Source organism: Myotis myotis, unplaced genomic scaffold (assembly GCF_014108235.1).
Source record: "Myotis myotis isolate mMyoMyo1 unplaced genomic scaffold, mMyoMyo1.p scaffold_m19_p_12, whole genome shotgun sequence".
Classification (NCBI taxonomy): domain Eukaryota; kingdom Metazoa; phylum Chordata; class Mammalia; order Chiroptera; family Vespertilionidae; genus Myotis; species Myotis myotis.
The window spans coordinates 23,756,675-23,773,155 of NW_023416316.1; the positions used below are offsets into that span (position 1 = coordinate 23,756,675).

The 16,481-nt window shown below is 40.2% G+C and overlaps 1 protein-coding gene across 1 annotated transcript in view; it reads left to right on the forward strand.

The window, feature by feature from the left end:
- Positions 1 to 16,481, forward strand: part of LOC118667707 (cleavage and polyadenylation specificity factor subunit 6-like) — a 32,557-nt gene that overhangs the window by 7,974 nt on the left and 8,102 nt on the right. Inside the window, exon 3 of the mRNA XM_036331485.1 lies at positions 11,099 to 11,147. Coding sequence (XP_036187378.1) covers positions 11,099 to 11,147 — 49 coding nt within the window. The remainder of the gene's footprint in view (positions 1 to 11,098; positions 11,148 to 16,481) is intronic.

Below are 16,481 nucleotides of genomic sequence, written 5' to 3' on the forward strand. Positions count from 1 at the left end.
CAAAGCAGACTTCAGAACAAGAAAAATTATCAGGGATAAAAAGGCGCACATTGATAAAGGGGTCAATTCTCCAAGAAGACCTGACAATTCTGAATGTGTATGAGTCTAACAACAGACCATTAAAATAAGTGCAGCAAAAGCCAATAGAACCTCAAGGAGAAATAGACCAAGCGCTTTGCAAATAGGATATGAGAGTAACAGTGCAAAAATTAAGTTTATGAAAGTTGCCATTTCTTCCGGGGGCAGCAAGATTGTTATAGAAGAACTAAGAGGGTAGAACAATAGACCAAAATGATTTCCAAGATACCAAATATTTCTAGATTCCTGTTGGAGAAGCTGCCGGAACTCTCTTTTATAGGATTATAGAATCTACTTTCAATCCTTTGACAATTGACACTCTCACCAGGAAACCTTTTAATCCCCCAACTAGTGAAATACGTTTCAAGAATTGAAAATCAACAAAATTCACAAAGAGCCCCACCCTCCCTCTTCTCAGCCCAGCAAGCCCCCAAATCCCATTGTCACACCCCCCGAGGGGATTGTTTTCCCTTCTGTGGGCCTCAGTGGATTGCAGGGGCTTTTTGAGTGATACTTATATTTCCACTAGACAAAAAACACATTAACTTTAACATTTCTCTCACAGATTATAACTAAAGAAAGAAGTGTTGCTTGCTATATGGAAATAAATTGATAGATTCAGCAACTGTAACTTTCCTTATACAAGTGAACACTTCAGAATAGAAATGTTCCAAGTCTGAGCAAATGGTTTTAAATATGGAAAAAAATGTCTGAATCTTTGTATTCAAACATTAAAGGACATCATTGCTAAGTTTGAATCTTTCCAACACCTGGTAAGTGCTTTCCCATTCATTCATTCATTCAGTAAGTCTTCAAGGCCAATGTGCCAGCCACTGTGCTGAGTCCTAGTGATTGAAATTTTAAAAACATCTCATTCCTATCCTCTGGGCAGGGGTGGGGAACGTCCCACCCGGGGGGTCCTATAAGGCCTTCGAAATCATTTGGTCTGGCCCTGCTAGGGCATTAGGGGTGAGTTGATTAAATATTTGACCAAATATAGCAAGCTAATGGCTAAGTTGATTATTTTGTATGGCCTGCAAATGATGTTATAAATATCCAAATGGCCCTTGGCAGAATAAAAGGTTCCCCACTCCTACTACAGGCTCACAGTCTGGAGGTAAAGACAAACATCTCAATAAATACAGTACAATTGACAAGCAATATTATTAGCTATCTCTGCAAAAGTGCTATAGGAAAAAGCACAGAGAAGCTGACTTCCATACGTAGAAGATATCAAAGAAAGGAGGAAAGAGCATTTTGAAGAGAGGGAACTTATGTAAAAGGCACAAAAAATACAGTAGGTGTGTGTTCAGGTCACCAGAGTAGTGGGGGCGGATAAGCAGAGAGAAGGTTGCCAGAGGGCAGGATGGGTAACTACTGGAGATGTGTTTATCAAAGTTCATGTTGATCATATTCCTATTTGTTTCAGATCTGGCCATAGCACTATTTAGATTTAAACCTTCGTTGTGGTCCCTCTATCTAAGACATACATTATTCAGACTCACACAATACCTATCTATCGATTCCTTGTGGGGGCTTCTGAGGCCTTCCAATTTTGCGTTTAAATTTCCAGCCTCATAGCTCACCATTTTCTGAAGCTCCACTGGGTTCCTATAATTCCCTAGCATCCCATCCACTTCCTTGCTTCTACGCCTTTGCTCAAATTACTCCTCTCTTTGGAATACTTCTTGCCTCCTTTCCATGGATCAATGCTTGACTCTTAAGATCCACCTCAAAGCCCTTCTTTTCCCCCAAGCCTTTCCTTTGCTCCCCAGCCGTGCTCCCCCAGTACCTCAGTTTAATTTTGCTCAGCAGAACAGTCGTTCACGTACCTGTCTTTCCATCAAGAGCAGAAACTTACTGAGGGTAGGCACCTTGTGTTATTTATTGTGCGTTCCCAGCACATGACCTGGAATGTGACACTTGGTAAATATTTGTTTTAAATGACATGTCACATCGCTTTTGTGGTCTCATTGGTCCCTTTTTCAGTTTCACAAGTGAGTTCATCCAGCTGGGCAAGCCTTCTGAAGCTCTGTCTGTCACTGAGGGTGAGATCATAAGAAAACCACCTGAGGCATAGATTCACAACCCTTGCTGGCACAACAAAGCCACTTGGGGACCTTTTAAAAAATATAGTTGCTTCAGAGATCATGGTTTAATTGTTCTGAAAAAGAAATCAGGCATCAATATGTGTGTTTTTTTTAAAGTTTTCTAGATAATTCTCAAGTGCAGTCTGTTTCCAGAACCACAATGCTAAAGGACAGGTGAGAAATAGTTGCCAGGCCCCAGATATGAATTAAAATAATGTCTTACTCACTTTTCTCAAAAGGTGTTGCTTTCCTCAGAAAAACACAGCTACGAGAACGGAGGCCACACCTTCCGCGTGAAGCTGACCTTTTTCCAGCTGAATCTTTGCCACAGAGTCCGAGTCATGTTGTGGGAGGAATCACACATTGGCCATGACACTGGGCCTCATGTTCCCACTCAGTGTGTCTAAGAATCCCAGTGTGCCCCACAACTACACAGACATCTTTGACAGGAAGTTACAGGAAGTGATTACATCAGTGATGGCGAACCTATGACACGCGTGTCAGAGGTGACACACGAACTCATTTTTTTGGTTGATTTTTCTTTGTTAAATGGCATTTAAATATATAAAATAAATATCAAAAATATAAGTCTTTGTTTTACTATGGTTGCAAATATCAAAAAATTTCTATATGTGACACGGCACCAGAGTTAAGTTAGGGCTTTTCAAAATGCTGACACGCCGAGCTCGAAAGGTTTGCCATCACTGGATGACATGAACTGAAATGAAAGCACCAAGTACTACATCATCTATGAGTTATGGAAGCCTGAGAGTCTGCAGTTCTCTTGGGGGTCTCCAACATGGATATCCCCTATGGCACTCAGTCAGTGCAATGGAGGGAGACAGCCAGACACCGAGGTCAGGACCCCGTGTTGCACAATTCCAAGGACACTGTGCACATTGTATTCCATGGGAAGAGTGCCCCCTGGAATTGTGGAAGGCTACCTCTTGGCACAGGGACTTTCCTGTCCTGAGACCCAGGAGATTCCCTGGTAGTGGCCTCCATCTAGGTCAGGGGTGGGCAACCTTTTTGTGAGTGCGTGCCAAAACCAGCAAAATCTCTGACTCAAAATTCTTCTGCGTGCCAGCCCTAATTTTTTTTTTTAAATATATATTTTATTGATTTTTTACAGAGAGGAAGGGAGAGAGATAGAGAGTTAGAAACATCGATGAGAGAGAAACATCGATCAGCTGCCTCCTGCACATCTCCTACTGGGGATGTGCCCGCATCCCAGGTACATGCCCTTGACCGGAATCGAACCTGGGACCTCTCAGTCCACAGGCCGACGCTCTATCCACTGAGCCAAACCGGTTTCGGCAAGCCCTAATTTTTTGAGAACATGTTACGCCTACTTGATATCTCTTAAGGTGTACATATGTGAAGAACCTTGAAGAAATAATAAAATTCATTCAAGCGACAAAAACACAGTATATGATGATGAAAAATACATTTATTTTTTAATGTATACATGTACACTGATAGTCCGACAGAAAACTTTATGACTCCGTTTGATATTATCAGTGGGACTTTTGCTGCTGCATCGCTGATGACAGAGATTTTACATCAGGTTTATATTTCGTGACCTTCAGAGATATGCACAAGCTGCTACTTTCATCCGTCAGGCTACTCCTATCACGAGACTTAACAAAATTCATCACTGAGAACAAAGATTCACAAGCGTATGTGGATGAAAATAAAACACTGGTCGGATCTAGGAAGGCAGGGAGAGTTAAGGCAGAGGCATAGAAATTGCTCTTCCCCTCTCTCGTCAATCCATGTCTTTGGTCTTTAACATAACTTGTTATGTAAAATTATTTATCTAAGATGCACCTACACTGAATTTATCTGAAAAATAAAAAAGTCGATATTAAGAAAAAAAAATGTAAATGGAAGATTATAAGAGAGGGTTTCGCGTGCCAGCAAAAGTTACTGGCGTGCCATGTTTGGCATGAGTGCCAGGGGTTGCCCACCCCTGATCTAGGTTCAGTTCCCCACCCTACCTCTACTGGCATCTTTTCCGACCTGGTGATGTCTTCATCAGAAATTCCCCCAACTGACAGCTCTCATCAACACATTCTTGATCCACCCAATGTGTTACACCATCCTGCTGAGCTCCCTAAATGAGTCACTGCAGTGGAATTCCAGAAAGGGTGTCAATTTCTTCCCAGCATCTCTACCCCTTTCCCTCATTAGTCAAAGTATCCACAGAGATGGAAAGCACATGTTTTCTTTCTAGAATTCGTGTGTTGTGTGTTTTTGAAGGGAGAATCAAATTTAATAGTCTAAGAGCAAAGAAAAGGTAAATCGAAGTAGTATTATCTATAAAGCACCTGGCAGAGAGTACGGACCTAAAAAAATGTTAGGTTTCTGTTGTCCTTGGGGGATGGTAAAGTGACTGTGGTAGTAGTTGTGGGTTATGTAATCTCCTGAGTAGCTTTTACTTTTTATATTTTTAGAGTGTGTGGAGAGAGCAGCAGGGTTCTCAAGGTAAGAAGAGGATTAATTATTGTTCTCTAAAAGAAGTTGTGAGAATGAAAAAGAAAGGGGAATTTAGCATGAGAAAAAGTGTTTTGTAAACTGTAACACACTATATAAAATGTATAGAGTTATTAGTAAGTGTCATAAGAAAGGTATAAACCAAATGCCACAAGGGTTTGAAGGAGAGGAAGAGACCACACCCTGCAGTGGACATCAGGAGAAAATGGCATCTACCACTTAATGAGGAGGTACCTTCTGCAAGGCTTCTGCATCGTAGAGCATAATCATGCTCCCTGCTGCACCACAAAGCAAGCTGGTTTTGAGAATAGGTTAAACTGTTTGTGTCAACTATAGAGCACTATAAAATACAAAGAGATGCTCTTGTAGCTATTATTAGTGATGGAGATATTGTTATCGACTTTGAGGATACTGGTCACCATTCAACTGGAAGAGCTGTCAGGGGAAGGCCTTATAGGTAGAGAGATGAGGGCTGGAGAGGTTTCTACAAACTTTCTTAGCTGATCCACAGTCCCTCTATCTTTGAGCATCGGTTGACACCTACTTTGTCACAAAGGCCTGTGACTGGCGCTGATATTGAATAAGAAATGCAGTCTGCCTTCAGGGAGCTCATCTTGGTTTGGTTTTGAGGATGGCCTCAGATATTAGACCAAGATGTTTATAGTTCATTTATAGCCAATGGGAAAATCCTGAACTTTTCAGAGCAGAGGAGTGAAATGGTCTGAATTGCATTTCAGGTACTCCTGATAAATACATAATTCCACTTTCAACCAGCTCAGTTTACCACCAGGAAATATTTTAGGTTAGCAGATGATTGAGCTTCTCCTCCCTTGGACTTTTTAGTCTGTTGCTCCCTCTAAATAGACTTTATTTTTTAAAACTTTATGAATCACAGATCTGATTGTGTCCTTCTTTGCAATGGCTGTTAGATGCCTAAGTCAAATTTAACAAGTACACAGGACATCAAAGAATGAATGTACTTCAGCCATGGCTTACTTTTCCCACATTCAATTTCTTTTTAATCCTTTTGCCTTTAAAATATCTTGTTGAATTATATGTAGTTTTATAAGTCATCTTTAATCCTCCTGGAATAAGGTTAAATTACAAATAAAGATCCTTTCTTGTTTTTTTAATTTCTTATTCAATTAATTGCTGGTAAAGAGTATTTGAAATGTCCCCTGAGAAAATTTGCATGCATGAGGTATATTGGAAAAATAACATTCCATGCATTTCTTTATGGTACTATTGCTGATCTTCTAACTTTTAAAATTTGGTTAAAGTCATGTATAACATAACACAAATATAAAATAAATCTATTGGTAACTGAATATTTTTGCACTTCGTGTTAAAGTTTGAATTTTGTTTTCAAAAGAATTGAAGAAAAGGTACAAACTTAAAACTACCTAAACCTTTGTTCCTATGTGTTTTAAAAATTCAATTTAAGTTTAAATAAAAGAGGTAAGGTTCATAGCCTATCAGAACATTAGAAGATAAATTCTGTTATCCTGATTTTTAAAAACCATACATATAAAAATGTATTTGAAGTGGAGTGAAACCTGTTCTGTTACTAAAAGATACTGTTAATGCTCAGATTACATTGCTAGATCAGAAGAAAAGAAGATATAGAAAAGTCTACATATCTTCCTATATCCAATCTCCCTTATCACTTTAAGTTTGCATTTTTAAACATCTGAAAGCAAAATAATCTTTAAAAATGCAAAAGTAGCCCAGCTGGTATGGCTCAGTGGTTGAACATCGACTTATGAACCAGGAGGTCACAGTTCGATTCCCAGTCAGTGCATATACTGGGTTGTGGCTCGATCCCCAGTGTGGGGCGTGTAGGGGGCAGCTGATCAATGATACTCTCTCGTCATTGATGTTTCTATCTCTCTCTCCCTCTTCCTGCCTCTCTGAAATCAATAAAAAATATTTTTAAAAATGCAAAAGTATTTTCCTCCATTAAAAAAGCCCTGGCTGTGTGTTCAGTGGTTAGACCTCAGCCTGTGATTCACAGTCAAGGGCATGCACCTGGGTTGCAGGTTCAATCCTCGGCCCTAGTTGGGCTCATGCAAGAGGCAACCAATCTATGTGTTTCTCTCACATTGATTTTCTCTTTCTCCTTCTCCCCCTTTTTCCCTCCCTTCCACTCTAACAAAACAGACAAGCACACAAAAAAAGCCCTGTTTAGCCCAACTTGAACTTGTGGTGGCCCACCCTGCCCAGCTCGAGCCCTCCAGGAGATCAGGGCAGAATCCCAGACTGACTCTAAGACAGGGGCTATTTTTTCCTCATAGACCCAGCCAGATCAGAGCCCTCCCTTCACGTGGCCAAAGCTTGGTCTGTTTGGGCCAGATAAACTCTGCAGCCCTCACCCTGACTCCCTGAAACCCTTCTCACCACAAAGATAACCCTCCTTCCTGCACATCACAGTAACTCACAAACTTAAACCCTTCCGATGCCCATTTCCACAAGCAAACTTCAGGTCTTTTTCAAGGTAAAGTCCCATATTTTTTATAGAATTAAGAACTTCTCAATCACCTAACAGGTGTAAAACTGCACTACTCTTGTCCTGGCTGGTTCAATTCCAGTCAAGGGCACATGCCCAGGTTTCGGGCTCAATCCCCAGTAGGGGGCGTGCAGGAGGCAGCTAATCAACGATTTTCTCTCATCATTGATGTTTCTATCTCTCTCCCTTCCTCTCTGAAATCAGTAAAAATATTAAAAAAACAAACAAACCCGCACTACTCTTTTTAGTATGCTTCTATTTATTTTTACCTGTCACTGACAAAGTGTTTGAATGTTTTGCCCTAGTCCCATTTTTTTTGCTTAAAACTTAGGATGATTATTGTATGATTTCGCGTGGCAATGGTGATGAAAACAAACAAACACCAAAACAAAAGCAAACAAAACAAACAACAAAAACCCTATTTAGAGATTGCTTTCAGGGCCAATTTATAAGCCCCCCCCCCCCCAGTAAATCAATTTTCCTAGTTTATATATATTCCCTTAATCTTTGCCTTCCTCACTTCCCTACCCCCTCATCCAATTGACTAGATGATCAGAGTTTATCCTTTTTTTTTTGTTTTTAATAGACTTGACTATTTCTAAAAAAAATTTAAATTTATTCTTCAAAGGGCAATAATTTTCAACCTGTGAAGACGGAAAGTAAACTTCAGGAGGGAATTAAAAAAGAGGGATTTAGAGACGTTCCAAATGAAGGCTCTGTTATCAGAACTAAAATTTTGCCTTCAGGGTGACTACAGGAGGTCACAGAGTCAAGACGGACTCGCTACAGTTTTACCCAGACTTCTAAAGAACACAGAATTGGTGCTACATTAACTGGCTTGGAACATAGAAAGAACATCACATACCATCGAGTTGATTTTATTATTTACATTTGGGTTTGGTCTTAAACCTGGTAAACCAATAGGTAAATATATCTGCTAATAACCCAGCCTAGATCATAAATGATGAACTGGGTTACTGTCATTGTCTGATGAATGGCTGATGCATTTGTAGTGAACTTGTATTGCTATTGCTTCCTAGGGGTCCCTGCCTTCTTTTCTATGCTCAACAATCTGCCTAAACCCTTCCAGAGGTTTATGTTAGACTTACTTTTTTTTTTTTTTAGGCTCAAAACATTTCTCTATTTAGTAAATCAGAACATATGCTCGTTTCTAGAGTTCAAACACCTCTTCTCAACTATAATGTCTCAAAAAATGTCCCAGAAGACCATAAGCAGTGCCTGTGTTTCTTGTATGTTATGGGATAGGATATATGTGGGTCTAGAGATTTAAAGTGTGGACGAAAGGGGCCACATGCTAACCTGACAAGTTCAGGGAAGGCCTGCATGGCAGTCTTGCAAACCAGCGACCTAAAATAGCCACAAAGAATGGTCTGAAATCAAACTTTAACTAAAGCAGTTATGGTGGGTAGTTACATCCTAGGCTGGTATCTTCACTGACAAGGTCAACCTTTACCTTAACTGAGCCTATCTGTCTTTTACATCTATTATAACATATCCTTGAAATGTTTGGGTAACTTGTAACTTCCCCTTGGGGGCCTTCTTTGTTATTGTTATCATGTTAATGGTTGACTGTTGACTATTTTGTACCCACCTAAGTATGTGTCTATCATTTTACTTTTTATCCAATCCCAGCACCCCCCCCCCCCCCCCCGCCCACACACACCCCCTTTGCTTTCTCCTGCCTCTCTAATCTATCACCAGTGGATTTCATGTAACCCACCTATGTCCCCTCCTTTGATTGCAATGTATAAAAATAGATGAAAACGTGCCAATCTCTGGAGCATTATCACCAGAGAATTGTCAACAGTTTGGCTCAAATAAACTCACAAAAATTCTTTATAGGTTTCAGTGTTTTTATGTTAACAAAGTCATGCAGAGCAATTAAGGACACTCTTTCTTCCTGCTCACATATCATGAGCCACAGTTCTCTCCTGTTGTGGTTTGTCTGACTCTTTGAGTTCCTAGTATGCTTCCATTTTCACCAGAAGAAAATGGAAAGCAAGTTGAAGTTGAATATAAAAGGTCAGAACTAGAAAAGTTATTAGGTCAAGTCTAGATAAAGAAACTGTGAGGGATTTCATCTGTCTTGTTCCTTATGGAGACAAGTGTGTTGGGCTATATTTCTTGCTTTTTTTTCCTTATGATCTTTTTTGTTGAAAGTATTACATATGTCTCCCTTTTTCCCCATTGACCCCTTCTAGCCTGCCCCCATCTCTTGCCCCAGGCCTTCACCACCCTATTGTCTGTTTCCTTGGATTATGCATGTATGCATACAAGTTCTTTGCTTGATCACTTCCCACCCACGCACTTTCTCCCTGGCCCCTTCTCTCCCCTCTGAGATTCCACAATCTGTTCTACGCTTCTATGTCTCTGGATCTATTTTGTTCATCAGTTTATTTTGTTCATTAGATTTTTGGGCTATATTTCAAAGCTAATGCTATTGAATACTGGACTCGTGTGTTAATTCCCCTTGTTCTGAGTCTATGCTTATATGCAGCAGACTTTTGATAATAATTAGGCTTTCTATGTAGATTTGTCTATACGTGAAGAATATATTTATCAGAGGATCCAAGCCCCTGGTTTTAAGTTAATTAACGTGTTAGTGGGTATGAGAGAGAGAGAGAGAGAGAGAGAGAGAGAGAGAGAGAGAGAGAGAGAGAGAGAGAGAAGGGAGGAAGGGAGGGAGGGAAAGGAAAGGAAAGGAAGAAGGAAAGGAAAGGAAGGGAGGGAGGGAGGGAGGGAGGAAGGAAGGAAGGAAGGAAGGAAGGAAGGAAGGAAGGAAGGAAGGAAGGAAGGAAGGAAGGAAGGAATTCACTCTGACCATGCTGCTAAGTCAGGTTCTAGAGGTGAAACCTCAGGAACATGGAAATCACACCAGGACACTTTGAGGCCTCTCTGGGCAACTAGCAACCCCTTTAGCATGGGATACTTTGATTTCATCCTGTAGCTAGTTGTCCACAAATATCCACTCTGTGCAGACAGTCCACCTCTTGGTTTGCAAGGCTAGAAATAAATACAGCTACTTCTCGAGATGCAGTTACTGACCACAATGGTTCCTTTCTTCCCAAGAGCAAAAGCTGGAATTCTCCCACCTATTAACAGCTGTGAATCTTTTGAAATGCTCCATGGAACAAAGACTGTTGTTTGTCTTTAGACATATGACGTGAACATTCATTTTACAGACATACAGTGAAATATGCAGTTGTGTGGAAAGCTTCAGGACTAAAGAAAGATTACAACAAATCCCCTTTCAAACCTTTTAGAGATTCTTCAAATGATGGTATCTAATTTGAGAATTTGATACATGTTCCAAGGACTGAATTGTGAATCTTTATAACAAGTAGGAAAAAGGATTGGAAATGGCTAAAAGCTCTAACACCTATGTTTTTTATAAAATGCTTACAAAATACAATTATTGAAAAATACTATTTGGAAGTATAGGATGATTAAGGAAGCCTCTGAAAGTAAAGTTGCTTGGCAATTTTGAGTTACTTTCCAACTAAAAACTCTGGTTAGAGGACTTTAAGATGATTTTGTATTTGTGTTTAAAAAGTATGCATCTCTATCCAATTTGACAGCTTAAGTACCAGGCTCTTGCAAGATAAAATCTATGGTGACTAAGGCAGTGCTTCTTAAATAAGTGCAAATTGAACCTGCCATCCCAAATCACTACCATCTCCTCTGGCAAGACTAGATTAGCACTAACTCTCCCCTGATGAGGGAGTCACCTCAGGCTTGAAACAGCCAGTTTGGATTACCTAGCAAGTTCAGGGTAAAATCAGAGAAGGACACCAGAACTCTGTTCTTTAGCCAGCCCCGTAAAGAATGGAGAATCTTGTAGGGGTGATGTAGTCAACAGCTGGAGACATTTCAGAAGAAAGCATGACTCGTTTCTTTGTCTCTTTAGGCCCGTTTAAAATGACCGAGCAAGCACCTGCCCTCGCTGACCTCTACAGGTGAGTTACTGTTACGTTTTTACTTGTTCTTGCTTGACATCTCCCCTTTGTTTCATTAAGTTACCCGACTTTGGTTCTGCTTTGGGCCCGTTGGAATTGGTGTTTGAAATTGTTCTCTGGTCCTTTAGATCCTTGATTTTCCTCACAGACTCCAATTTGGTTTCTTCTGTTGGCTTTCTATACTCTGGGCTGTTCTAGTTTTTGTCCATTTGAAGCTAAGTACCAGGACAATCCACTTGGCTGTCTGGGGGGTATTCTCTGTGTTTGTAAGGGTATATGTGAGTGTATGGGGGCAGGGGGAGGGTATATGCGCAATTTGGATAATCACTCACTAAAATGAGAGGGAGGGAGATATCTAAATAGAAACAAGGGGAGTGGGGAAGAAATGCATTTGCTACTCCTTATTAACCATCTTGAGGTTTAAGATAAATTCTTAATTAGTTGTTTACTTTCCTGCCAAGAATTTTATCTCAGCTCTCAGATTTTGCTGCCACCTGGTGCTAAAATGTTCCTGGTAATGAGGACTATATAGGTTGACAAACTCCAGAAAATATGACCTAAATTCAGAAATAGCATGAATTAGGACACTGGATGGTTAGTGCAATAAATAAAAGATATAACATTAAAAAATAAAACTTGACTTGGGGGGGGGCAGGAAGAGATTAACCAATAAATTTATATGCAGATATGAATAGCCCATAGACAGACAATAGTGTGGGGAAGGCCTGAGTAGGAGATGGGAGTAGGGGGAGGAAGGGTCAATGGTGAGGGGCAGGGAGGGAAATCTGTAATACTTCCAACAATAATGATAAAATTTAAAAAATAAATAAGTAAAACTGACTTAATATAATAAAAAATGAATGTGGCATACCTGTGATAAGTTTATAAGTAATAATAGTAAATTACTATATACTTCTGAGATATCACCATCAAGTGGGAATGATATGTAAGAGATCAGCTCAAGCAGGTCCTGAAGACATAAATAAATTTCATTAATAAGTGGCTCATATTACCATAAAGGCTGTTTCTGCTACATTGGGTCTCCTCTTTCAATCTGCCTCTGTGGTCTCATGGGGAAATCTTTATGATCATCTGATTAAGGAAGAAAAAAATCGGTCAGGTATTTCCACCAAAATTATTGGCAGAACTGAAGTTGGATACCTACCCTACAGCATTACACCACCACTGAAGTATGGCCATGAATGACAATGTGAAAGAGAAATTTTCTCAGTGGGCCAAACTACAACCATTGCACCTGGTTAGTTCATTAGCCTAGAAGGAGAAATGGCCAAAGGTATGGATTACATTAATTTATGAGCAATGACTAAGGGTTTGGTTGATTGGTTATGGACTTGGAAGGAAGATGATTAGAAAATTGGAGGAAATGAAATATGGAGAAGAGATATGAGGATAGTCCCCTCTGAATATTATAATACTGCTGTGCCAGTTGAATGTTCACCAAGAGCAATCTTAACAGAGAAGGATCTTATTAATCAGGTAGACAAGATGACCACGGCCCCTTTATATATGAATAGATTGGGCAAGGACAGGAGTGATGGTGAAAGAGGCTGACTGAATCTACAAAACAGGTCATCTTGTCTACATGGACTTCCTCTCATTAAAGCTACCGCTGAGTCCCCAACTGCTAATAGTGAAGATCAACACCAACTGGGGATATGACACTGCTTTTCAGGCCACCTGGCATCAGGCTGATTACATTCGGCTGTTTCCACCACGGAAGTGAAAGGTCATTGTTTTCACTAGAACAGATACTTTTTTTGGAAAGAGATTTGCCTTTCCTTCCCATGGTGTTTCTTTCAACCACCCCTACCCCATCTAAAGACTTACAGAATGGTTTATTCATCATCATGGTATCCATACAGTCTCTCTCTTTTTTAAACTAAAGAACTTATTTTGCAGATAATGAGTGGTGAAGTACTAGTTTTCCCATCATCTGGAAGTAGCTGACGTGCTTGAATTATGTAGTAGCCTCTTGAAGACACAGTTTAGTGCCAGGTGGATGGCAAAATTTTGCCCTTTCGAATGGACAAAGTAGACTTTGTGTATCCTTTTATTAGATTTTTGTGTATTTTCAGTTGTACCAGTGTAGACAGTTGAATTTTGTTATACAAAAGCATGGTCTTGTTGGTGTTTTTATTTGGAAGTTATATATGTCTACAGAAGTGTGTGTAGATACCAAGTTGACAAGGGTGTGGATGAACTGAGAACTACATTTCCTAGAATTTCATTTTTGTACGATTCTGAGTTAGAGTCCGTCAACAAAGAGACTTGTTCTACATTTGAAAGACAGAAGTAAAAGTAGTGACCAGGTATGGTCATGGACAGATACAGTGCTGCCTTCTAGGTTCACTTTATCCTTTCCCATTAGCATTTAAACATGTCTTTCCTCTCTTTAAAAATCTTTCACTGGACTTCATTTCCCCTTCTATACTACCCTCTATTCTTTTCTGCTGTGTCCATTTTCAGCTTCTCCTCCATCCTCTGCTGCTGGTTTCTGTAAGATCCTTCTCCCTGAAACTGTTCTTACTGTTCTTCTCCTTTCTGGATTTCTATTACTGCTATATGCTGATGGTGTTCAAGAATTTGCCTTCTCTGAGTTTCATACCTATGTATCCAATGGTCTACTCAACACTGCCACCTGGATGATAGACAGGTATCTACAACTAGGCATGTCCATAACTAAACTCATCCTATTTTCCCTCAACACTATACCTCCTGCATGTCTCAGTAAATAGCATCACCATCCACTCAGGTGTCCAAGCCAGAAACCTGGTTTGAAAGTTTCCCACTTTCCTTCTTCCCACTGTCACTCTTACTATTTAGATTTCCTTTATCTCTTGCCTGGATTACTGCAACAGTCATAACTCCTGAAGATTCAATTACGTAATACAACAAGAATGTGCCATAAAAATGCTATGGTTTATCTTCAGTGTAGACCCTGAGAATATGGGACAATAAATCCACTTTATGTGAGAAGTTGCAGCCAATATTGGATAGCCTAAAGTGAACAAAAGGGAAACACACTTGCACAACAGTGGACATTTTTTAGTTTGTTAGACCTGGTTACAGTGCTATTCAACCCACAGATACTTACTGATTTCCTAGCATGAGCTAAGAACTATGCCTGCAGGAGGCACTTCCAAGGCATTGACTCATTGTGTACTTTTTGGGTCCAACATTAAGGTTCCTGTTCTTAAGGGGCTCTCAACTTTCTTCAGTCACTACCCATGTCGAATGGTCTCTCAGATGGCCCTATCTAATGTTGAGTTCCTCCCATGGACAGTGTTGCATTGAAATTCCTTCCATGGCCCATGATTTTCAGAGAATAAATGAAGTGCAGAGGAAAAAAAAAAGTCAATCTAGAGATATATGTAGACTGTTGTCTAGATGCAAAACTTATTTTTTGATGACACATAGGGATCACCTCTTTAGGACTCGAATTAAATTGCAAGCAATCTCAGTAATGAATTCAGCCTTGTGTTCAGCCCATTCCTAGAATCTCTGGCTTAATTATGAGAAGAAAACTTATTTATTCTGGGACATCACTACTTTGGTATAAATTCCTGGAAGCCAACAGAAAAGCAAAGGGAAGATCTTTCTCAGAGTCTCTTCTCTGGGTTTCTGAGAAAGAAGTGTTTCATGTTTGGCCTGTCAGGTTGCTTTTGCTATCAGCTCACAGATTTATCCCTCTTGTTGAGCTTTGGTCTCCCTGTCCATCCTGAGGCTGAGGTCTCCTATAGGGGAGTAAGTCCATCTTTCTTGTGTTTTCCTCAGATATCATCTTTCTCTGAGCACATTCTTCATGCTATTAGTTATAAAATACTAAAAATAATAATACTTATATAGTAATTTACATTTTGCAAAACTCTTTTCATGGATTTTAGTTAATTTAATCCTAACAGCAAGAGGTGTGCGGATCCTGAGGCTCAGAGAAGAGCAACTAGCTCTTAGATGACACAAAGAACCCAGATATTCTAACTGGCATCCTGTTCCCCCCCTCTTCCTCTTCCTCCTCTTCCTCCTCCTCCTCCTCCTCCTCTTCTTCTTCTTCTTTTTAAAAATATATATTTTATTGATTTCAGAGAGGCAGGGAGAGGGAAAGAGAGAGAGATAGGAACATCAATCATTGATTGGCTGCCTCCTGCATGACCCCTACTGGGGATCGAGCCCTCAATCTGGGCATGTGCCCTTGACCAGAATTGGACCCAGGACCCTTCAGTCCACAGGCCAATGCTCTATCCACTGAGACAAACCAGCTAGGCCCGCCATTTCTTCTTAAATCCATCTAGTGGCCAAAGTAATTTCTAGCCCTGGTCCATTTCTAAAATATTCTGAAATATGAATAAAGTCATGTTGATATTGGGGGCCGAGGAACACGAAGTTTCTCTTGGGGCCTCCCTTGGTTGTGGGGACCCATGGCCTACCAAGTGCAAGGAAATGTAGAAGGTCTCCTGGGACAGTGGTTCTCAACCTTGGCTACACATCGAAAATACTTGGGAGCTCTGAACACTATTGAAGCTGGGCTTCTAGCCCCAGAGATTTTTATTTAATTGGTCTTGGGGCAGCCTGGTTATTGAGATGTTGTTAAAACTCCACAGGTGATACTACTATGCATCCAGATTGAGAAACATTGCCTGAGGGCTTCCATGGGTTTATTTTTCCCTTGTAGGACCTCTGGACTCATTCTCTACCTCCAGGGGTCCTCAAACTACGGCCCGTGGGCCACATGCGGCCCTCCGAAAACATTTGTTTTTTTTACTTCAAAATAAGATATGTGCAGTGTGCATAGGAATTTGTTCATAGTTTTTTTTAAACTATAGTCTGGCCCTCCAACGGTCTGAGGGACAGTGAACTGGCCCCCTGTTTAAAAAGTTTGAGGACCTCTGCCTACCTCTCTTTTCTAAATGCTTTTTAAATCACATACAGTCATTGAATAAAATCTAGAAAATATAGATTAATCTTTTTGGAGTTTAATCATAATCATTTGACAAATAAATAAGAGTACAGATTTTCAGACTTTTTTCTATATAGAGACCCATAAATAAGCCTATAATCTTTTTTTAGATTCTCACCCAAGGATATGTTTATTGATTTTAGAGAGAGAGGAATGTAGAGACAGAGAGAGAGAGACAGAGACACACAGAGAGAAATATCACTGTGAGAGGCACTCTGACTGGGATCAAACCTGCAACCTAATGTGCCCTGACTGGGAATTGAACCCGCAACCTTTTTGGTGTATGGGGCGACACTCCAACAGACTGAGCCACTAGGCGAGGACAAGCCTATAATCTTTTTAAAAATCAAAATGACACA